This window comes from Carcharodon carcharias, chromosome 10 (assembly GCF_017639515.1).
Source record: "Carcharodon carcharias isolate sCarCar2 chromosome 10, sCarCar2.pri, whole genome shotgun sequence".
NCBI lineage: Eukaryota > Metazoa > Chordata > Chondrichthyes > Lamniformes > Lamnidae > Carcharodon > Carcharodon carcharias.
In genome coordinates, this window is record NC_054476.1 from 155,488,987 (window position 1) to 155,514,600 (window position 25,614).

Consider the following 25,614-nt stretch of genomic DNA (forward strand, 5'->3'; position numbering starts at 1 on the left):
GATTCCCTTGCCTAACAGGAATCTATCTACCTCCGCCTTAAAGATATTCTCAATGATCCCCAGCTCCACTGCCTTCTGGGGCAGAGAGTTCCAAAGTCGTACAATCCTCTTAGAGAAAAAATTTCTCCTCACCTCTGTCCTAAAAGGGCACCCCCTAATTTTAAAACAGAACCCCCTAGTTCTGGACTCACCCACGAGAGGAAACATCATTTCTGTGTCCACCTTGTCAAGACCATTCAGGATCTTATGTACTTCAATCAAGTCACCCCTCACTTTTCTAGACGCTAGTAGAAACAAGCCCAGCATGTTCGACCTATCCTCATATGACAAGCCACTCATTCCAGGTCTCAATCAAGTAAACCTCCTCTGAACTGCCTCCAACGCTTTTACATCCTTCCTTAAATAAGGAGACCAAAACTGCAGAATATTCGAGATGTGGTCTCACCAAAGCCCTGTATAACTGAAGCATAACATCCTTGCTTTTATGTAATAGCCTTCTTAATTACTAGTACCTGCATACTAACTTTTTGTGACTCATGCGCAAGAACACCTAGACCCCGCTACACTTGGAATTCTGCAGTTATTCTCCATTTAAGTAATACTCTGCTTTTTATTCTTCCTGTCAAAGTAAACAACTTTACATTTTCCCACATTATACTCCATCTGCCAGATTTGTGCCTACTCGCTCAACCTATCTGTATTTGTCTGCAACCTCCTTATGTCCTCTTCACAACATACTTTCCTATCTACCTTTGTGTCTTCTGCAAATTTAATGACCATGCCTTTGCTCATCTCATCTAAGTCATTGCTATAAATTGTAAAAAGTTGAGGCCCCAGCACAGACCTGTGTGGGACTCTACTTGTTACATCCAGCCAATCAGAAAATGACCTATTTATGCATACTCTATGTTTTCTGCCAGCCAGCCAATCTTCTATCCATGCTAATATTTAACACCCTACACCATGAGCTTTTATTTTCTGCAGTAGGCGGGGAGGGTGAAGGGTTGGCGTAAAATTCCAGTCACAGCATTATGTAGCATTTACAGCATGGAAGCAGACTATTCAGCCCAACAGGTCCATGCAGGATTTATGCTGCACACAAACCTTCTCCAACCCTACTTCACCTAACTCCATCAACATATCCTCCTATTCCTTTCTCCTTCATGGGTTTATCTAGCTTGCCTTTAAATGCATCCACGCTAGTTGCCTCAACTACTCTATGTGGTAGTGAGTTCCACATTCTAACCGCATGTTGGGTAAAGAAGTTTCACTTGAATTCCCTACTGGATTTATTAGGCTTATTTATGACCCCTAGTTCTGGTCTCCTCCTGCAAGTGGAAACATCTTCTCCACATCTAGCCCATCAAACCTTTTCATAATCATAAAGACCTCTATCAGAACACCCTTCAGTCTTCTGTTTTCTAGAGAGCCCCAGTATGTTCTTTCCTGTTGGTACATCGCAGGATTATTGATAATATAATCAATATATTATAATCAATGGGGAGGCAGTAGCATAGTGGTATTGTCACTGGCCTAGTAGTTCAGAGACCCAGGGTAATGCTCTGCGGAACCCGGATTTGAATCCTGCCACAGCAAATGGTGAAAATTGAATTCAATAAAGATCTAGAATTAAAAGTCTGATGATGACCATAAAACCATTGCTGATTGTTGTGAAAACCCATCTGGTTCAATGTCTTTTAGGGAAGGAAATCTGCTGTCCTTACCTGGTCTGGCCTACATGTGTCTCTAGGCCCAGAGCAATGTGATTGACTCTTAAATGTCCTCTGAACATGGGTAATTAGGGATGGGCAATAAATGCTGGCCTAGCCAGTGACTCCCTCATCCCCATGAACGAATAATAAACAAAATGCTCCAATACTTAAGTCTTTTGCAATCGAATGGTCAAGACCACTTCTGGTGAGAAACTTGATAGAAGTGAGCTGTTGCTGTACTTAATCCAAGAAGCAATAGCCACTGCCATGGAATGCTAGTATGTGGGTGCATATCCATGAGCTTCCAGTGACACATTTCAATCTCGATCACATGGTTTGCTTAAGAGAGAAATCTATTGCAGTTCAAGCATTAGTGAAATGTGAGATCCATTCTGGCTTTATGCAGAGTGCAAAATCTGAGGAGGGTCTGAATATCTGTATGGTCAGAAGCCTTTTGAGTTACGAAAGTTGATTTAATTCCACTTTGCGCACAACCTCTCAGTTAAGTAACTGTGAATTATGTGAAGAGTTTGATTAAAGCTCCCAGTGAGAGATCTACATTTTGATTTGCGTGCAAGTAATGTAACCCAAAAGAAGGTAGTGGAGGGACCACCCTCTCTAGGTCAGAAGATGGTACTGCACACTTGTTTCTACATCTGCGTATATGATAATTTATGATATATTAGTAATAGTAGAAAGCTGTAAACATAGATGAACATAACTGACACTCAATAAAAATTATCACCATACCTCCCTACAACCCTAATTGTTTTTATATTTCTCATTTAAGTTAGCATCCATTGCCAAGTTTTTTGCTAAAATTTCAAAGCTACAGCTTTGCACTTAAAAACAAATCTCTAATGGAGATTTTGCATTTATACCACAGTTCTGATTGACATTTATGTTCAAACTTCTCTGGAGAATGAACTCATGCATCTCTTCCCTGCAATCTGTAGAGTCCATGGGAAAAAAATCCTATGGGAAAGCAAATGAGGAGGTGCTGTCTGATATTCAACCATTCTGGTAGAGAAAGAGAAAAAAACATAAGAGAGTCAGTATTCAGTGTGTATAAAGGGGGAAGTGGAAGGGACAAATATATAAAGTTTAAGAAAATTCCTCATGTGCCACCACAAGGAAAGTGATTTACTATCCCTTATCTTTGGGATGTTAAGACTGCAATGGCAGGATGGTTGGATTGGATTCAAATGTCTGTTTAACTCACATAGTAGCACGTTCATCACTGAGTCTTGATTCAAGTTCTTGGTTCAAACTGTGCTCCAGGACTTGAGCACATAATCTAGGCTGGCACTTAAGTGTCATACTGGTGGAGTGCTGTATTATCAGAGGTGCTGTCTTTCAGATAAGATGTTTAATGGAAACGAAAGATCCCTTGGGACAGTGTGAAGAAGAGCAGGAAAATCTTTGTGCATTGTTCCCTCAACCACAAAACCAGGGCTGCAACCCTAGCCAAGCTGTTCCAGTACAGCTACAACACTGGCATCTACCTGGCAATGTGGAAAATTGCCCAATGATGTCCTGTACACAAAAAGCAGGACAAATCCAACCCAGCCAATTACCACCTCACTGGCCTACTCTTGATCATCAATAAAGTGATGGAAGGGGTCAATAGTGCTATCAAGCGGCACTTGCTTAGTAATAACCTGCTTACTGACGCTCAGCTTGGGTTCCGCCACGACCACTCAGCTCCTGACCTAACTACAGCCTTTGTTCAAACATAGACAAAAGAGCTGAACTTCCGAGGTGAGATGAGAGTGACTTCCCTTGACATTAAGGCAGCATTTGACTGAGTGCAGCATCAAAGAGCCCTAGCAAAACTGGAGTCAATGGAAATCACCAGGAAAACTCTCGGCTGGTTGGAGTCATACCTAGCAAAAAGGAAGATAGTTGTGATTGTTGGAGGTCAATCATCTCAGTTCCAGGACCTCACTGCAGGAGTTCCTCAGGGTAATGTCCTCGGCCCAACCATCTTCAGCTGCTTCATCAATGATTTTTCTTCCATCATAAGGTCAGAAGTGGGGATGTTCGCTGATGATTGCACAATGTTCAGCACCATTTGAGACTCCTCAGGTACTGAAACAGTCATGTCCAAATGCAACAAGACCTGCATAATATCCAGGTTTGGGCTGAGAAGTGGCAAGTAATATTCATGCCAAACAAGTGCCATGCAATGAACATCTCTAACTGGAGAGAATCTAACCATTGCCCCTAGACATTCAATGGCTTTACCATTGCTGAATCCTCCACTATCAACATCCTGGGGGCTTACCACTGACCAGAAACTGAACTGGACTAGCCATACAGATACTGTGGTTACAAAAGCAGATCAGAGGCTAGGAATCCTGCGGCGAGTAACTCACCTCCTGACTCCCCAAAGCCTCTCCATCATCTACAAGGCACAAGTCAGGAGTGTGATGGAATGCTCCCCACTTGCCTGGATGAGTGCAACTCCAATAACACTCAAGAAGCTTGACACTATCCAGGACAAAGGAACCTGATGATTGGTGCCTCATCTACAATCATTCACTCCCCTAATCACCGAAGCATAGTAGCGGCAGTGTGTACCATCTACAAGATGCACCACAGGAACTCACCAAGCCTCCTAAGATAGTACCTTACACACCCACGACCACTACCATCTAGAAGACAATAGTAGCCGACACATGGGAACACCACCATCTGGATGTTCCCCTCCAAGCCACTCACCATTCTGACTTGGAAATACATTGCTGTTCCTTCACTGTTGCTGGGTCAAAATAATGGAACTCCCTCCCTCACAGTACTGTAAGTGTGTCGATACCACAAGGATGTTACAGTAGGAAAACAGTCGATCAGATATCCTGAATGAAATTAATTCGGCCAAAGGACTTTATTCATCGGGAAAGTGGTGGCACAGTGACCTAGTATTTCAGAGACCTAGGGTAATGGTCTGGGGACCTGGTTTCGAATCCCACCACAGCAAATTGTGAAATTTGACTTAAATAAAAATCTGGAATTAAAAGTCTGATAATGATCACAAATCCATTGCCGATTTTCAGAAAAACCCATCTGGTTCACTAATGTCCTTTAGGAAAGTAAATCTGCTGTCCTTACCTGGTCTGGCCTACATGTGACTCCAGGCCCACAGCAATGTGTTGATTCTTAAATCCTCTCCGAACAAGGGCATTTAGGGATGGGCAGTAAGTGCTGACCTAGCCACATCCCATGAACAAATAATAATAAAAAAAATTGAACAGTTGAGTTCACACTGGGTCTGATATTGGAATTTCTGATGAACCCTAATTTAATGATGGGTGTTAAATCAATTATTTTGCGATGCTAGGCTCAGTAGATGCTTTGACCAGTTCTGATAATTTCATTGGCATGCAATAAATTTAAACTAAAAGATTTCACAGGTTGAAATAAAACAGAAAGCAAAGCAAGATAAAGAACATTATTAATGAACTTTTTATTCACACTTCATTTCTGAAAGTTTGATCTAAATATATTTCAATATCATTCAAATTAACTCCAAAATGTGATGATGGTTCAAAAAATCTATCTTTAATGATGAAACTATTAAATAAGAGACAAAGTTCCTGCCTACAGAATCCGAGAGTAGCTAGTAGGTGTCCTGTGAGATTGGCATACTGTTTTAAAAAACGGCTGCTATTTTTACCTAGGAAGGTTCCCTGAATGGCTAGGATTTGCATAGTCATGGTGCTCCAATAACAACTGCTGATCTTCGGAAAACTCATATTAAAGGATACACTCAAAACTTAAATATATTAAACTTACAGACATTTGTGGTAGTCACAATGAGCCTGAAAAAGAGTAAAATTAGCGCAATATTTAGAAAAACGTTCTATCTGGGATTATGTGTCCTTTAAAAGATACTATCTAAAGTAATTTGAGTCCTCTCAATTAATAAAGTGTGTAATGTTAACCTTTGGTGTGAGATTAGTTGAAACAAAAACTTCAGTTATTCATAACGAAATATCCATTTAGTCTGGGATTTTCTGACATTATTACTTTTGAAGAATTTGCCCACGAGTTGGATATAAAGTGAAGAAAATACCTGGGCCAGGATTTTACAGCCCTGCCATGGCGTGTCTCCCCCTGCCAGCCGATGTGGTGAGCCATTTAAATCTCCATTCAGTTCAGTGGCATAAAGTTCACCATTGCAATTTGAATTTATGAATTCAAAATTAAATTGCAAAATGGCCACAGTATTTGAGAATCCCTTCCCTAGTCAGACAGCAAACTTGAACTTGAGTATTGTTTGATCTTCCAACTCAGTGCCCAGGAACTGATAGCTTTTAGCTCAGCTGAGTGCAGCTCATTACAGTAACACAGCCTGCTATCCCAAAGGATGAAAAGCCTGACCAACTTTTAAATAAGACTTAGCATTGACACCAGGCCTTGCACAAGTCCCCTGCTTCAGGACAGCCTATTTCTGCCTCCTAATGAAACTAGGACATTTAGCAGTGCGAATCTAATAAGAGTAAAGAATTGTTTTGCAAATATTATTAAACCATTGATATCACTACACTCAGTGGGTGGAATGCAGGTAATCCACTTGTTGTTTGTTGATTATTGCGCATTTATCTGCAATTCCTCAAATGAAGTTTAAAGAGATTCATCAGATTTCAAATACAATTCTCACCTCAAAACATTATAGGGCAGTATAGTTGCACCAATTCATGCTTCTTCAAGGGGAAGATCTTACAAGGATTCACAGCAGTGAATTCAAGTGCACCTTGTAAAACAATCTCCAGAGGATTTCTTGTGGATACACAAAATATAATATGGCATGTGTGAGTTATAGCCGAACCCTGCCAAAGGTCAAAAGCATGTGCCATCAATTTCCTTCTTTAGGGCAAGTAAGCCTTTTATGTTTCACAGAATGATTTTTGGCCTTTTGCACTATCACAGATGTTTGAAAGTATTTATCCATTTGTTTTCAGGTTACTAGATTCTGTCCCCACCTCCAGGTCTCTAAAAGAACCAGAAAAAGCATTTCCATTTCCACCTTGGTCTTGAACATCCCCCCCACCCCACCTCAATATTTTTGTGCGTTCAATGATCTGCTGCTGACCTAAATTGAGTTATACTGCACAGAAAATTCCCGCATGCGATTATCATCTGGATATGGTGACAAAGGCCCTGCTCTGCATTATGAGTGTCAATAAAGAGCTCCTTACTTGTCCTGTTGATTTACCTGAGATGTCTGTAGGGTAGTGAAACATTGATATTCATTTCCACTTTTTATTTTGGAAGGCTAGGTGATAAAAAAAACTTATCCTTTTGTTTCTAAGTTACTTGTCTAAGAATTAAACATGCTACCATTTCATGTGGTGGTTTGCTTTCAGCTCTGGTGTGCACACCAAATGAAAAGGAATGGAACCAGAACATATCCCTGAGGCTTACCATTAGTTTTACCACTTAATATTATACTGGGCGCTATCCGAATAGCATTATAAAATTGTGCATTCTTTAGTATGCCATTGTGCATGTTTTAGATTTTGAAAGTATCACTTCATGATGGATCCCAGCAAAATGACTGAGTTTTTTGTGATATCAAAAGATTTCTAACCATTAATTAAGTGGTGTTATGTTTTAAAAAGTATCTTGCATATATGTAACTGCTTATCTCATCATACTGCTGCATTGGAAACCAGAACAAAATGAACGCTGTGCTGTTGTAAGATTAAGTTTAAAGTGACACTATGGTATTAATTGCAAATTAATCTGCACTTCACATTTTCATAGTACTCGGTGAATAAAGGAAAAATGAATTCCAATCCATCATTTTAGTCAGCACCACATTCTCATGTTGATTATCTTGGTTTTGTCTGCACCCAGGACTGGCAGGAGTAACTGCTCAAAGGGCATCTTTTTTCATATTCTCAGCCGAGTGGATAGATAGAACATCTTGCTGCAGCTAAGTGCTCATTTTTCACAGGATTTGGGGAAAGAAAGACTTATCTCACCCTACATCCTCTGCCTCCCAACAGCTAACATCAATTTGAATGAGATACTGCCTGTTCAAAATAGGCTGGTTTCACTAGTAAACATTTACCCTTTTTTTAAAAAAAAGATTAATTAAAAGCAGCAACACTTATTCTCTTGTAATGCATAGTGTTGGTGGAATTAGTCTTTGGTCTGATGAACAGCAGTTAAGATATCCTGGAGAATCCTTTACACTAAGTTTTGGAAACCTTCATACTGCTTGCCTTCAGAGTTACTTTCTGAGTTAACAGAAAGGCCAGCTCTTTTTCATAATAAGCGGCTTCATTCACAAACACCGGATACACAGCACTGCTTCCATCATAAGGGATGGTCTTTCCATCCAAGGTTAGGAACGAGGGGTCACCTGGCTTCAGTTGTTTCCAGTCGTTGTCCTGTAAGACAAAAGGGCAATGGAATCCTTCAAGAGTAACTTCCAAGAGATTTGTGGTACAGGGAGACTCTTGATTACATCATGCCTGACAATTTTATTTGTGAATTTTGTATACTTCAAGTCAGCAGCATGCAGTCCCAAATCAGGCATAGCAAATTAGATGCAGAGTTAAGGTCCTTTTGCTCTTCCCAGCAATGTCCTTCAGTCTCAATTACAGAACAGCGATCCTAATGACATCACCAGAATGACATTTTTGCATTTCTCAAACTATTGCGAAACGAATGGCAGTTTTTCTGTTTTAGACCCATCCCACCAGGCACCCCCATCCCACAAAAGCTTCTCTTGTAGCTGAGAGAGCATTAATGCAGTGAATAGTTGAATTGCAAAGATTAGGAAGCACCTTTTTACAATCTCCGGGCTGTAATGATTTAGTTAATCTCAGCCAGAATGTCAACGGGGCTTACTACTGTTTTAGGAAGAAGAAATATTGACCAGGGTTCCTGCTCCTTCTTACTTTATGGGCAACTTCCACTGGATACGTGTGTTGTGTGCAATGTTAGGTAAGGACAGGATTTCAGGCTACTGTGATGCCCCCCAAGAATAAAATAGCTTGTTGACATCAACTCTGAGCCCCACAAATAAACAATGGCCATTTAAGCAAAGCATCAGTGGGTAATTGGAACCCATAGAACCAAACACCAGCCTTCAGGTGAGGAAGGCAAGAAGCAGGGTGAAAATTTATGAAGAAGAAACAGTACCTGGCGTGTCCAAAAAGACAATACTTACCTGAAGCTGAGGGTGAATGACAGCAATAATCTGTCCTTCTGAATCTCTGGGGAAATTGACTTTCTCAAAAGCTCTGTAAACGTCAAGGGTACATGGAGGGAATTCCTTGCCTAGATGTAAGTAAATATTATGTGAGTGAACTCTCAAATCTCCCAAGCCAATAAAAGCTATAATGACAATGTCTGTGGTTTTTGTCAGGTTGACCAAGGTCAGTCAGTGATCTCACCATCATTCACCAATGAACTTCATTAAAATGGAACTGGACAAATGTCTGGTTAAAAATAGAATGAAACAACAAATAGAGACATGGGCAGTCAAATTTTCTATGGGATACTGTGAGGTCAACTTCCTCTAGAGGTTATGCAAAATGGGTGAAAGTGACATCCCGAAGCACCTTATAACCTCAACTGAAGACATTTCTCCTCACCTCAGTCCTAAATGGTGGACCCCCTACCCTGAGAGTAGTTCTATACTCTCTAGCCAGGGCAAAAAGCCTCTCAGTGTCTACACTGTCAAGCCCCCTCAAAATTCTTTATGTTCCAATGATAGCACTTTACACTTTGCAAATTGGACAAAGGGAAAGAACGTAGTGCAGGGCAGGGTGCAACAACAGGTTCAGGTTCGCGATCACCCATTTTGTGCCACCACTAAACACAGATTCAGTCCTTGTTGTTCCAGGCAAATGTTAGATGAGTTTAATAATATATACATTATTGTTAAACTAATACCCTGAGTCGCTTTAATCGAAATGTTTTATTTTCCAGGAAGTTTAAAGGGCTGCATTTTTCAGATAACGGCATATAGTCTTTTATCATGTATTTTTCCTGTAATTTACCTTTCCTCTCCTTTGTTGTAGGTATCCTACTTTACTTCCCAGTGAGAGTGCAGAGACACAATCTGCACCCTGGGCCAACGTCATATTTAAATTGGCTGCTTAAATAAAGAAGTATTTATATTGTGCCTTTTATATCTTCAGGACATCCCAAAGCACTTCATAACCTCAAGTGAACACATTTCTCCTCACCTCAGTACTAAATGGCTGACCCCCTACCCTGAGAGTAGTTCTATACTCTCTAGCCAGGGGGAAAAGGTCTCTCAGTCCCCACACTGTGAAGCCCCCTCAAAATTTTTTATGTTTCAATGATAGCACCTCTCATTCTTCTACACCAAAGAGTATAGGCCCATTCTAATCAATCTCCCTTCATAGAACAACTCCCTCACCCCAGGAATCAATCAAGTGAATCTTCATTGCAGACCCTCTAAAGTTTATCCTTCCTTAGAGATGGAGGCCAAAACTGTACACACTACTCCAGATTTGGTCTCACCAAAGCCCTGCATAGTTACAGCAAGACTTCCTTACGCTTGTACTTCTACCCTCTTGCGATCAAGGCTAATGTACATTTGCTTTACTAACTGCTTGCTGTACCTGCATGTTAACTTTCTGTGTACAAGGACACCCAGATCCCCCTGATAACCAACATTTAACAGTTTCTCACTGTTTAAAAATATTCTGTTTTTCAATGCTTTCTATGAAAGTATTTAATGTCACATTTCCCACATTATACTCCATCTGCTACCTTCATTTAGGCTATCTATAACTCCTTTGCAGGCACTTTGTGTCCCCCTCACTATTTAGGGCGGAATTTTATGGCCCCATTGCAGCAGGGGAGGGACCATAAAACGTGGCGAGCTGTTTAAAAATCCATTAATTTCAGCGGGATCATAAAATCCCGCAGGCATTAAAATTCCGCTCTTATTTTTCCATCTAGCTTTGTATCAACAGCAAACTTGGATATAGTGCCCCCAGTCCCTTCACCTAAGCCATTGATCTAGATTGTAAATAGCTGAGGCCCAAGCACTGATCTTTGGGGCACTGCACTATTAACAGCCTGCCAACCTGAAAATGACCTGTTTCTTCTTACTCTCTCTTTAATGTCCTTTAACCAATCCTCCAGCCATACAAATATATTATTCCCAATCCCATGAACCTTGGTAACCTTGTGTTCTTTTCAAACAAATATTTGCAGCACAATAATGATCAGTCTGCTCATCTTTTGAAGGACAAAGACATTGCTGGTACTGGAGAGGGCAAAGTGCCAAGTTTTGTCAAAGTGAGCATGCAGTCCCAGAATTAAGTAACTATGAAAATCTATGATCACTGGAGCAAAGAGTGAAAGATTTGTACACTGTGAGTAATTGACATTTTAAAAGAGGTCATTATTCTGATGAACAATAAAAATGTCATTCTGCTTGAGTTACACGCACATGCTCAGCAAGTCCCACCTTCGTTGTAGAAATGTGCAAAATCCAGGGCACTGTTAACGAGCTTCCGCATGTTTTCTAAAATATTTGCCCTGGCCACCCCTTGAGGTTGAGGGCCTATTTCAAGACCTGTGGAAGGGATATAACAAAATAGATTCAGTGATGGTAATTAGACACCAGACACATTTTGAAATTTTGAGATCTGTAACATTTCCAGAGATTGGAGGCTGGGTGTTCTGATGGCTTTCAGGCTGCTTCTGGGAAAGTGGAGGTGGGAAACATAGCCTGCAGCCCAACCCCTGCTGGTACTTCCAGGGTCTTCTGCTGAAGTGACAGCGGACATTAAATATTTCCACCCATATTTGGTGGGCAAAAGCAAATGGTAGGTTAATGATGGAAAAATGTTGCCTCCCATCATTAATGCATTAGTAATGCTGGCATTAGACCATATTGTCTAGTCCCACATCAATCAGCACCACCGGCCAATGTTACACTCCACCCCATGGGAGACCTGGCAATAGTGCAAAACTACCTGGAGCTTGCTGCAAAATCTAAATGATCCTAATTCCAGAAGATTAACTGAGACCAGAGCGCAGGAGAACAGGAGTGTGCAAAGCCTTTTTTAAAAATGCCCCAATAACTTTTTTCTTGGGTGGCTCACAGGTATGTCTGCATCTTTAATTTTTGAGTCTTCAGGACAATCCTGGAACATAGGACAAAGAAACATAGGAACAAAGCAGGAGTAGGCCCTTTGGCCCTTTGAGCCTGCTCTGACATTCGATGGCTGATCTGGTTTTGATCTCCATTTTCCTGTTTGCTCCCCATAACCCTCAACTCCCTTGTCTATCAAAAATCTATCTAACTCTGCCTTGAGTAAATTCAATGACCCAGCCTCCACTGCTTTCTGGGGAAGAGAATGCCACTGACTAACGACCCTCTGAGAGAAAAAAATTCTCCTCATCTCCATCTTAAAAGGGAGACCTCTTATTCTTAATATGTGTCTCCTAATTCTAGTCCCTACCACAAGTGGAAACATCCTCCTGGTATCAAATCCCCTCAGGATCTTATATGTTTCAATAAGATCACCTTTCATTCTTCTAAACTCCAATGGTTATAGACCCAACCTGTTCAACTTTTCTTCATATGATAAAACCTTCATACCAGGAATGAGTGGAGCGAACCTTTTCTGAACTTCTTCTAATGCAATTTTATCCTTTCAAATATGATCAAAACTGCACACAGTACTCCAAATGTAGTCTCACTAAGGCCCTGTAGAGCTGCAGTAAACCTTCCCTACTTTTAAACTCCATTCCCCTTGCACTAAATGCCAATATTCCATTGCCTTCCTAATCACTTGCTGCACCTGCATACTAACTTCTTGTGTTCATGTATAAGAACACCCAGATTCCTCTCCACTGCAGCATTCCGCAGTTTCCCTCCATTTAAACAATGTACTACTTTTCAATTCTTCCTGCCAAAGTGGGCAAATTCACATTTTCCCACATTATACTCCAAGTGCCAAATTTTTGCCCACTATCTGTGCTATCTATGTTCCTTTGCAGACTCTTTACCTCTTCTTTCCAACTTACTTTCCTAACTATCTTGGTGTCATTGGCAAATTTAGCTACCATATATTCAAATCCTTCAAAGTTATTGATATAGATTGTAAATAGCTGAGGCCCCAGCACAGATCCCTACGGCACACCACTAGTTACAGCTTGCCAACCAAAAAAAGACCCATTTTACCCTACTCTCTGCATTCTGTTAGTCAATCAATCATTTGTCATGCAAATATGTTAACCCCTCACCATGTGCTCATATCTTGTAGTAAACTTTGATGTGGCACCTCCTCAACCACCTTTTGAAGGCAACCCCAACTGGGTTCAAGTGCCCTCAGCACTTGTTTCAGTTGACAGCTCCTTCAAGTATTTTCTTAGAATCCCTGCAGTGGAAGCAACAATATTCATTGATGTGACTTCTTTGGCAGAATTTGACTGGTGAGCTAATTGGAGGTGTGGAGCTATTGAGGAGTTGCAAACAACAGGGACACAGTTGGAGGTGTCATCTTTCTGATCAGACATTAAGCTGATGCTACATCTGCCCTCTTAGATGAGCATGAGAAATCTCAGTGGCACTATTTAATAATAGGGGATTTCTCCCTGGAGTTCTGTGCAATACTTAATTCTCAGGCACCATTACTAAAACAAATCATCTGTTCATTATTACATGCTGTTTTTGAGATCTTGCTGTGCGCAAAATTGTTTTCTTACAACAGTGACTACGCTTTAAAAGCACTCAAATGGCTGTAAATGTTTTGGGACAACCTGAGGTTGTGAAAGGTGCTATATAAATGCAAGCTTTCCATTTTTCTTTTAGATTGTTTCTGCTATTTTATATTGTGCTGCCTTTTTAGCACCTGAAATATTATGAAAAATGGTGAATTACACAGAACACACCTTGCATTTGCAATGAAGGTGCAATGATGAATTGAAAGGAACTTTCAACTCATTATTAAACTTGACAAACTGTGAAATTGTTGCCAAAAAAGATGATAATTCATTTGGGATTGTAATTGTTCCTGATAAAGGGTTAAAAAATGTTAAAAGCCTTCAAAATGGAGCCATAATTTCCATCTAAAAATCTAATAATTAGGAGTTTTAATCAAAGTCAACATAAGGAGTTGCGTACATTTGTACAAAATGCATAAATGGATTGAATAATCAGTTTCCAAGTCCAATAGTTCATTTGTCAGTGCAAAGTTGGAAATGACAACAGCAAACCTACCCCTGGAAAGTACTCCGTAATAACATCTGGGAGCTAGTGCCAAAATTGGAAGAGCTATCTCACAGTCTAGTCAAACAACAGCCTGACATAGTAATACTCATGGTATTATACCTTACAGGTCCTGTCCCATCACCATCCCTGGGTATGTCCTGTCCCACCAGCAGGACATACCCAGCAGAGGTGGCAGCACAGTGGTATACAGTTGGGTGGGAGTTGCCCTGGCAGTCCTCAACATTGACTGCGATCCCCACGAAGTCTCATGGCATCAGGTCAAACGTGGACAAGGAAACTTACTGCTGATTACCACATCCTGCTCCCCCTCAGCTGATGAATTAGTACCCCTCCATGTTGAACACCATTTGGATGAAACACTGAGGGTAGCAAGGGCACAGAATGTACTCTGAGTGGGGTCTTCAATGTCCATCACCAAGGGTGGCTTGGTAGCACCATCACAGTTTGAGCTGGCTGAGTCCTAAAGGATATAGCTGCTAGACTGGGTCTGCGGCAGGTGGTGAGTGAATCAACCAGAGGGAAAAACATGCTTGACCTCATCCTCACCAACCTGCCTGCTGCAGATGCATCTGTCCATGACAGTATCTGTAGGAGTGGCCAGCACAGAGTCCTTGTAGAGATGAAGTCCCATCTCCACATTGAGGATACCTCCATCGTGTTGTGTGGCACTACTGCTGTGCTAAATGGGACAGATTTCGAACAGATCTAACAACTCAAGGCTGGGCATCCATGAGGTGCTGTGGGACATCAGCAGCAGCAGAATTGTACTCAGCCACAATCTGTAACGTCAGGGCCCGGCATATCCCCCGCTCTACCATTACCATCAAGCCAGGGGATCAACCCTGGTTCAACAAAGAGTTTAGGAGGGTATGCCAGGAGAAGCACCAGGCATACCTAAAAATGAGGTATGAAACCTGGTGAAGCTACAACACAGGACCACTTGCATGCCAAACAGCATAAGCAGCAAGTGATAGACAGAGCTAAGGGATTCCAAAACCAACAGATCAGATCTAAGCTCTGCAGTCCTGCCACATCCAGCTGTGAATGGTGGAGGACAATTAAACAACTCACTGGAGGAGGAGGCTTCACAAATATCCCCATTCTCCATGATGGAGGAGCCCAGCACATTAGTGCAAAAGATAAGGCTGAAGCCTTATCGCAACAATCTTCAACCAAAAGTGCCGAGTGAATGGTCCATCCAGAGGTTCCCAGCATCACAGATGCCAGTCTTCAGCCAATTTGATTCACTCCACGTGATAGCAAGAAAAAGCTGAAGGCTGCCAAGTATGGGCCCTGACAATATTCTGCCAATAGTACTGAAGACTTGTGCTCCAGAACTTGCTACGCCCCTAGCCAAGCTGTTCCAATGCAGCTACAACACTGGCATCCACCTGGCAATGTGGAACATTGCCTAGGTATGTCCTGCACAGAAAAAGCAGGAAAAACCGGCCAACTACTGCCTCATCAGTCTCCTCTCGATCATCAGTAAAGCGACAGAAGAGATCATCAACGGTGCTATCAAGTGGCACTTCCTTAGCGATAACTTGCTCATTGACGCTCAATTTGGGTTCCACCAGCATCATTCAGCTTCTGACCACATGGTTCAAACATGGGCAAAAGAGCTGAACTCCCTGAGGTGAGAGTGACTGCCCTTGACATCAAGGCAGCATTTGACTGAATGTGGCAGCAAGGAGTGCTAGCAAAACTGGAGTCAATGGGAATCAGGGGGAAAACTCTCCACTGGTTGGAGTCATACCTAGCACAAAGGAAGATGGTTGTGGTTGTTGGAGGTCAGTCATCTCAGTTCCAGGACGTCACTGCAGGAGTTCCACAGGGTAGTGTCCTAGGCCCAAGTATCTTCAGCCTCTTCATCAAAATCATTTCTTCCATCATAAGGTCAGAAGTGGGGATAATTGCTGATGATTGCACAATGTTCAGCACCATTTGTGACTCCTCAAGATACTGAAGCAGTCCATGTCCAAATACAACAAGATCTGGACAATATCCAGGTTTGGGCTGACAAGTGGCAAGTAACATTCGTGTCACACAAGTTCCAAGCATTGACCATCTCCAACAAGAGATAATCTAACCATCACTCCTTGACATTCAATGACATTACCATCACGGAATCCCCCACTAATAACACCCTGGGGATTACCATTGACCAGAAACTGAACTGCACTAGCCATATAAATACTATGGCTACAAGAACAGATCAGAGGCTAGGAATCCTGCAGTGAGTAACTCACCTCCTGACTCCCCAAAACCTGTCCACCATCTACAAGGCACGTCAGGAGCATGATGGAATACTCTCCACTTGCCTGGATGAGTGCAGCCCCAACAACACTGAAGAAGCTGGACACCATCCAGGATAAAGCAGCCCATTTGATTGGCAACTCTTCCACAAATATTCACTCTCTCCACCACCGACGAACAGTGGCAATAGTGTGTACCATCTATAAGATCCACTGCAGAAACTCACCAAGGCTCCTTAGGCAGCACCTTCCAACCCCATGACCGCTACCATCTAGAAGGACAAGGGCAGCAGGTACATAGGAACACCACCACCTGGAAGTTCCCCCCCAAGCCACTCACCTTGGAAATATATTGCTGTTCCTTCACTGTCACTGGGTCAAAATCCTGGAATTCCCTCCCTAACAGCACTGTGAGTGTACCTCCACCACATGGACTGCAGCAGTTCAAAAAGTCAGCTCACCACCACCTTCTCAAGGGCAATTAGGGATGAGCAATAAATGCTGGCCTAGCCAGTGAAGCCCACATCCCCTAAGTGAATTTAAAAAAAAAATCAGTCAACTACATTGTGATATCAATTGAGCATATTTTTGCTGAAAAAATTTTTTAATTCCCTCTACTTCTGTTTCCACAGAGGCCTGAGAACAAATTTTCCAACCCCTCGGCTTTGGATGCTGTACAGTATTGATGGCTTCATTAGGAAAAGGAGGGGGGAAAAAGCACACTGTCTACAGGAACTCTCCCACATGACAAATTGCTTCAGTTATTTTTACCATGTGCATGCAGAGAAACCTGAACGAATGAGCTAACTGACAGTAATTGTATATTATTGAAAGATGCCCTGCACCAATTATTACACATGATCTTTTCAATGCAGCCTAACTCACTTGACTCAATGCTGATATCATGTTTTTCATCCAATAAAGAGTAATCCTGTCCATTTTAATTGTTGGGGAAGTCTCGGAGTCTGCGACGCGCTGCCTTTCTGAACAGATGTGCATGCTAATAAATCTCTTGCCCTATTAGAATCAGTTGGTATAAGTCAGTTCCCCAACCCTTCCTATTATGGTATAGGTCTAGAAGTAGGTATTTGACTAATTTCTTGCCCCATTCATTTCATATTTAAGCTCTTGTAAGGTGACTGGTTGAAGTCAGAAATCACAGTTTGACTTTAAATAGATGCAGCCACAGCTAGCTACATGGCAGCAAATTTCCTGCAAGGTCCCTGACTTCCCCCCAACCTCAAAAACAGATTCAATCACTTCGCTTGGAATGGAACCTTTGAATATATAGAGAATAAATCATAGTCTGTGTGTGTGCTCACTGTTCAGTTGCAGGGCACACTATCTGTTATTGGTGCATGATTCCAGGAAGAGAGAAAAACATATGTAACATCAAGGCAGTTTACAGGAGATTGGCTACACTGAAAATGTTGTGTACGGTGGTAAGCAGTGCAGGGCAGCTTTCAGTGATATACAATTACTGCCTGTAAGATTTTTTATGTTTTCTCTGCATGTACTATTTGACAAAGGTAAGCAAAGAGCACTTTTCTACTCAGCAGGGCTTCTGAAGCCCAATAGTCTATGAGTATATATTGTTAGTGGGTAGCCTCAACAGCCAGAAAATCATCTTACATCAGTTATAGAGTACTTTCAATGCATAAACAGGCCATTTGACCCAACTGTTCCATACCAATTTTAATTCTATATGGGATGTGGACATTGCTGGCTAAGCCAGGCTTTATTGCCCATCCCTAATTGCCCTTGAGAAGGTGTGGTGAGCTGCCTTCTTGACCCACTGCAGTCCACGTGGTGTAGGTACACCCATAGCGCTGTTAGGAAGGGATATCCAGGATTTTGAGACATGAAGCTCCTCTATTATTACTTCATCACACCATCAGCATAACCTCCTGTTCCTTTCTCTCTAATGTACTTAGAGAGCTTAGAACTTAAATGCATCTATGCTATTTGTCTCACCTATGTTGGATTTATTGGTGGCTATATTATATTGATACCATCATATTTGGTCTCCCAAACAAATGCAACCATCTATACTGGGAAACTATAGGTGGTTGTCTACAATTTGTGTGTCATACGAGGCCAATTGGTGAGCTCAGGGAACTCTAGAAAAGGCACTTTTTTAGGGGTGTTTATGGGGGTATTAACATGTTTTCTCTTTCTATATCTTCTCCCCTCAAATAATAGCCTGTCCCCACGAGCTACTCAGGAGCTAAGGGGTGCAACAACATGCTCCCTAACCTCTAAGTATCACTCAAAAATTAACAGCACGGAGTGGAAGCGTGGCCTCATAGTTGGCTCTCTTCATTTTTTCCCTACTCTTCCCATGGGGATTTGCCCAGCTTCTGTTCAGCAATTCCTAATTGTAATACATCAATTCTGAGTATGAATATAGACTCATGACATAATCAGTGGTCCAACATGCTATACCAATAAAGGTGCCACTGAATAATGGCAAGGCTCTTATTATTCTTGAAATGAAGCACTTAAAAAAAAATCTTACTGTGCACTAATTGGCTGCCATCTTTTCCTACATTACAACAATCCAATGAAATAAGTACTTAATTGCCTGTGAAATGTTTTGGGACACCATGGACAGAATTTTTAGCTTGGCACGAAGGCGTGTGCCCGACCCACTCGCGGTCCGTTCCCCAGCCGACCCCAGACGCCCACACGCTGATCTAAAAATCCTGCCCTGCGTGGTTTTGAAAGGCACTATGTACATGCAAATTCTATCTTTCCTTTTACATGATAGTTGCTGGACTTCAAAAGTAATTCATTGCATGATGAACTGAGGAGACTCTGACAATATGACAAGGACCTACATAAATGCACTTCTTTGTAAATATATGAATTATATATTTATTATTGTTCATTTTTGCAGTTTTACAAGGTCCGTTAAAATGAATGGATGGGACATTTTGGGTGTCATGAAATGGGCACATGTCTGAATTTCCAATAAGCACTCTCGGAGCAAGAAGCCCTGTGCCCTGAGCACTTAACCTGCTATTTATCCCTCTTATCTTATAATGCAGACTTCAACATACTTGGATTTCTCTGGATGTGTGAACAGCCTGACTGATGGCCAATAAAACGTTTGAGTTTCTGCTCTTAAGCAAAGCGTAGCTTTCCCAACCTGTAATTGTTATCTTTCTTAGTGAGGTATTCTGCCTGAGTTTAATGCTTACCTACAGAGTGTTTTGCGACAGTTCGAATTGCACCATATTGGACCGCAGGGCTTTCGAGCAGCAGCACTTGACAATTATCATGTGTCAAGGTATTCTGGAAAGGAAAGATGACAGAAGTTATCAATATGGTCTAAATTACTTTATATTTTAAATTTACGCTAGTTCTTTATGGAGAAAATATAAAATATACAGAAGTAAAACAGTTTTGTTGGTTTAATTAAGTATTTTTTTCCTTTTTTAGAAGTATTTTTTCTCTGTGTGAAGATTCCTAATGTTATGTGCTGTACTCCAGCTCAGTGGGAGTGAAGGAATTATTGCCAGGCTTTGCCAATGTAGCTGTGTAATAACAGCAACTTGAATTTTATAGTGCATTTAAAATAAAAAAAGCCCTGAGCAGTGTCACAGAAGTATAATCAGGCAAAAAACCTAGCCAAAGGAGGAGGTATTAGGACAGGTGACTAAAAGCTTTTTCAGAGATAGGTATTAAGGAACAGCTTAAAGGACAAGGCGCAGAGAGGGTGGAAGATTTAGGGGGAGAATACTCCAAAGCTTGAGGCCTAGATGGTTGAAAAAGCTGCCAATAGTGGGGTGATGCAATTGGGGTGTACACAAGGGGTCAGAGTTTTAGAAATGCGGAGTTCTCAGTTAGTTTTAGGGTTGGAGGAAATTTCAGAGCTAGGAGGGAGAAGGTGTGTGAGGGATTTGAACATGAGGAATGAGAATTTTAAATAAGAGGCTTTGGGGTGTTGTGGGCCAACGGAGGTCAGTGAGCATAGGGGTGATGGTAGAGTGGGACTTGTGCAAGTTAGGAAATAGGCAGCAGAGTTTTGGGTGAGCTAAAGTTTATAGGGGGTGGAGGATGTGAGCTTGACCACTTTTTCCTAATATATAACTGAAAGTACACCCATGCTAGAAATATATTGCGTTAATAAGTCATTCTTTCTTTATTCAAGCTCTTTCCCCAACTAATAAACATAGGACAGAGTGGTAATAACTCTGTAAAGGGTTTTGTCATTTTGCAATGTCCCAAAGAAATGCTCACAAGTTTCTGTTGACGCAGTTATGATTTGCTTCCCAAGTAACACAGCTTTGCAAACACATTCCCAGAGGCATTGAAAATGCTGATTTGTGAACTGACCTGCTTCCACATCTCCATTCTCCTCTCCTATGTTGTTCAAACCGTATGCATCGGCTGATATTTATGAGCCACCTGCAGGTGGACTGACCCATAAATGAGGGTGCCTTGCCATCAGTGGTGTGCCAGCTGCTGACCCACCCACACCCACCAGGATTTTAAGAGGGGCAGGGGGGGGCCATTGGGTGGGCCCTTAGGTGGGTGATTAATCTCCAGTCAAGGGCCTCATCCTGCCACTGCTTTGATTTAAACAGGTAGCAAGAGAGGCTTGCACCCAATCCATAGCCTGGCAGGTTTAATTCTGCAGGCTGCTGGGCAGTGAAATGGGATTGGGGTTGGGGGTTGGGGGGAGTGAGGGTGCCTCCTTCTATTGCCTCCTATTACAGTTGGAGGCCTCCCATCCCCACCTCATACTAATTAAAGGGCTGTTACCCAAAAACTTAAAGTGGGGCGAGTCAGCCAAGCAGATGGAAATTTATGCCGGGATGTGAGGAGCCCACCCTCAGAGTATAATCCAGCCCCATATCTTTGTCAGCTCCAGATCTGAGCACCTCCGGACTAGGATACATTACTCTAACTGGCCATTCACAAATTCTAACCGGTCCAATACATGGCTGCCAGGATCTTATCCTGCTCATCACCCTGCCCTTGCTGACTTCCATTGGCTCCCTTTCCAATAACGCATTCAATTTAAAATCCTTATCCCATATCCTATCACCACAACCTCCTCCAACCCTGAAATCCTTCCTGGATGCTCCGGTGCTCCAATTCTGACCTATTGCGCATTCCTTCACCTTTTGCCTCAGCCCCAGTGGTGACAAGAGCTTTTAGCTGCTATGGCCTTGCACCTTGGAATTCCCAATCTAAACCATTCTACCCCTGGCTTTTCTACCCATTTTTAAAAACTTTCTGGAAACCCATCTTTCTTATCAAATTTTCTCCCATCTTCCCTTCCTATGTCATTATTATTCCCGATATCAATGCGGTCATTAAGTCCACAACCCTAACAATACAGCTATTATTACATAGAAATTACATACATAAAATTACATAGAATTTACAATACAGATACAGGTAATTGGCCAAATCGGATTTTTGCCAATTGGCTAAGGGAAATTGACTTAAGGCAAATGGTTCATGTTAGAAAATAAAAGTGGAAATGCAAGCAATTCTAATTGACAAAAAGAAAGTATGCACAGCATAATTGGGGTTGTCCCACTGAGAGCACCTACCTTAATATAATGAATCATCTGGATGGTAAAATCATCCTTGGACGTTTTCATAATCAGACAGTTTCCCATGTTGGAGGTAGTGTTGTGAAGGTCTATAGCAAGGTCGTAGGCATTCTCGCTGTCTTTTGGTCCAAACAAACGGTTTATCTCCTGGGCTCTTTTAACTTCATAAGGTAGTGAGTCACTTGGTGGCATGCTGTTGTGTGTAACATTTTTTAAAGAAAAATTAGTAAAATAATAATAATCATCTAGATCTTGTTCCATTTGGGGTCTGGGCAAGTAGGTCTGTATCCCAATCTGCGTTGCAAAAACAGCTGCTACAAAGTAAATGGAACATAGGAATAGGAGTAGGCCCCTCAAGCCTCTTTTAGCTCCTCAAGCCTCTTCTGCCTTTCATGCCCAAGCAGACATGAGGATATTACAAATTTTTAAAAACACTTTTAAATTGGACACTGTTGGACTTTTAAAATGGAGTCTAGGAGTCACTTGACTTTTTTCAACGCAATGTTTGTCAAGCTTCTAGAAGGCTCCATGTGCATTACAAATGGACATGCCTAAATGTTGCTCCTGTGGGATTTCACACCTGCCATTTTGTCCAGGACCATTCAAAGAACACCAGAACAATGAACACAGAATTGAAATGCATTTGGAATTCTAAACTGTAATTTAGATTACCACTTGCCTTTTGGAACATGATATGGCATTTTACCACAGCAGCCATCTTTGCTTGCCTGCTAATAATATAGAAAAGGCAATGCAAGCTGCCTCGAATCAGAGACATCTTGAAACATCTTCAGAGAAACAGACAAGAGCTTCAGCTCAGGGAGAGAGGGAGAAACATCCAGTAACTGGGCAGCTGAAAGTGCCAAACCTGCAGTACTGTAAAAGTGAAACAAGGAACTTATACTTCACGGTACCCTGTTTCATCTCCTAAGCTACCTGTGAAAGCAACCTCCTGCAATTCAACAGTGGTAGCCATCACAGTTGCTGAGACAATCCTGCAGTCCCAAGTCTTCACTTCAGACAAATTAACAATTCAACTTTAAAATAGCAGGCCTTCATTGAGCAATGGAGACTGAACTTGATTCAACTTTTATAAGTATTGTTTTTATCTTCATCTGTAACTAATTGTTGTGTGTGTGTGTGTGTATGTGTGTGTGGTATCATTTTGCTTCAGTAGCCTCCAGAACAAGAACGTAAAAATATACCAACCTTTCTCTTTTAAGTAAAAAAATGGCTTTGCTGCTGGGTTGTTTTCAGTTGACTCAGTCATTCCAAGGGTAAAATATACACACGCATAAATATATTGATCATGGGCAACTTTGAGGAAACACCTTAAAGCTGTCCGTGACACGCCATTCAATGCGATCATGGCTGATCTCTGACCTAACTCTATGTATACACCTTTGCTCTATATCCTTTAATGCCTGTTCTTAACAAAAATCTATCAATCTTGGTAATTTTATAAGTTAAGGGTAGGGATAATCAGGTGGAGGACATTAATTTTTTGAGCACAAATAAAAAGACACTTATTGACACAGGGTGGTGAGTAGCGTTAGGAGCTTTATGCTTTTAATGTTTCACTTTGTTAATAAAATTTAAACTGAGTAAAGATTAACTTCAGGTCTCCTCCTTCCCCAGATGGTTATTTAACAATGATCTCAGTTTTAAATTTAACAATTGATCTAGATTCAAACTTTTACCACCCTGTGCATGCAGAAGTGTTTCCTAATTTCATTCCTAAAAGGCTTGACTCTAGTTTTTAGTGTAATCCCCAGACTCCCCAATAAACCCAGAAATAGAATAGATAGAGAGAAACTCTCTGTTCACCTTAATACCTTGAAAACTTTAATTAAAGCATCCCTAAACCTTCTAAATTCAAGGGAGTACAACTCTAAATCGTGTACTCTCGCTTCATAATTTAACCCTTAGAGTCCAGGTATCAGAGAGGCAGATACATCAACATGGTGATTTGCATTGTTTTGTGTTTACTTGCGCTGGAGACAATGTGTATGTGTAACGGCATAGCTGAGATTGGGAACTCACTAGGAGAGGGTTGCCAGGTGAAAACTGCCTTCTCTCACCCTGTTGTGCAGTAATAAGACCCCCAAGTCCATACCATCCTGACTAGGAATTATATCACCATTCCTTCATTGTCGCCGGGTCAGAATCCTGGAACTCCCTCCTTATCAGAATTTTGCATGTACCTACACCACATGGACTGCAGCAGTTCAAGGAGGTGGCTTACCACCATCACCACCACAGAATCACAGAATTGTTTACAGCTCAGAAGACGACCATTTGGCCCATTGTGTCTGCACCAGCTCTCCGAATGAGCAATTCACCTAGTGCCATTCCTCTGCTTTCTCCGGGTAACCTTGCACACTCTTCTTTTTCAGATAACAGCCTAATTCCCTTTTGAATGCCTCGATTGAACCTGCTTCCATCACAATCTCATGCAGTACACTCGAGACATTAAATAATCACTGCGTGAAAATTTTTTCCTCATGTTGCTTTTGCTTCTTTTGCCAATTACTTTAATTCTGTGCCCTCTTGTTCTCAATCCTTCCACAAATGGCAACAGTTTCTCCCTATCTACGCTGTCCAGATCCCTTATGATTTTGAGCATCTCTAGCAAATTTCAACCGAGCCTTCTCTCCTCCCTGGAAAATAGTTCCAACTTCTCCAATCTATCTTCATAACTGAAGTTCCTCATCCCTGGAATCATTCTCACGAATCTTTTCCGCACTCTCTCTAATGCCTTCATACCTTTCCAAAAGTGTAGCACCCAGAACTGGATGCAATACTCCAGCTGAGGCCAAATGAGTGACTTATACAAGTTCAATATAACCTCCTTGATCTTGTACTCTATGCCCCTTTTAATAAAGCCTAGGATATTGTATGCTTTATCGACCATTCTTTCAACCTGTCCTGCCACCTTCAATGACTTATGCACAAATACACCCAGGTCCCTCTGCTCCTGCACCCCCTTTAGAGTTGTATCCTTTATCTTATATTGTCTGTCCATGTTCTTCCTACCAAAATGAATCACTTCACATTTCTCCACATTGAACTTCATCTGCCACTTATCCACCCATTCCACCAACTTGTCTATGTCCTTTTGAAGTTCTACACTATCCTCCTCACAGTTTACAATGCTTCCAAGTTACGTGTCATCTTCAAATTTTGAAATTGTGCCCTGTACATCAAGGTCTAGGTCATTAATATACATCAGGAAGAGCAAGGGTGCCAACACTGACCCTTGGGGAACTCCCCTACGAACCTTCCCACAGCACAACAAAAATCCATTACCCACTACTCTCTGTCACTCAGCCAATTTAATATCCATGTTGCTACTGTCCTTTTTATTCCATAAGCTATAACTTTCCTCACGAGTCTATGGTGCAGCACTGTGCCAAATGCCTTTTGGAAGTCCACATATGTGACATCAACAACATTTCCCCCATGAACCCTCTCTGTTACCTCTTCAAATGACTCCAGCAAGTTAGTTAAACATGATTTTTCCTTAACAAACCTATGCTGACTTTCCTTAATTAATTTGCATTTGTGCCTGTGACTATTAATTTTATCCCAAATTATTGTTTCTAAGTTTCCCCACCATGGAAGTTAAACAGACTGGCATGTAGCTGCTGGGCTTATCTTTCCAACCTTTTTTGAACAAGGGTGTAACATTTGGAACTCTCTCAGTCTTCTAGCACCACACCCGAGTCTTGGGGAGACTGGAAAATTATAGCTCGTGCCCCACAATTTCCACTCTCACTTTTCTCAGTACCTTTGGATGCATGTCATCTGGTCCTGGTGCCTTATTAACT

The 25,614-nt window shown here is 41.6% G+C and overlaps 1 protein-coding gene across 1 annotated transcript in view; it reads right to left on the bottom strand.

Annotated features, from left to right (window-relative positions):
• Positions 1-5,196: 5,196 nt before the first annotated feature.
• The window catches only part of aspa (aspartoacylase), a 30,859-nt gene continuing 10,441 nt past the window's right edge, over positions 5,197-25,614 (bottom strand). Inside the window, exons 2-6 of the mRNA XM_041196748.1 lie at positions 21,782-21,977; positions 19,415-19,508; positions 11,182-11,289; positions 8,899-9,008; positions 5,197-8,113 (exon numbers count right to left, since the gene is read on the bottom strand). Of these exons, the coding sequence (XP_041052682.1) occupies positions 7,916-8,113; positions 8,899-9,008; positions 11,182-11,289; positions 19,415-19,508; positions 21,782-21,977 (706 nt within the window). The 3' untranslated portion in view covers positions 5,197-7,915. The remainder of the gene's footprint in view (positions 8,114-8,898; positions 9,009-11,181; positions 11,290-19,414; positions 19,509-21,781; positions 21,978-25,614) is intronic.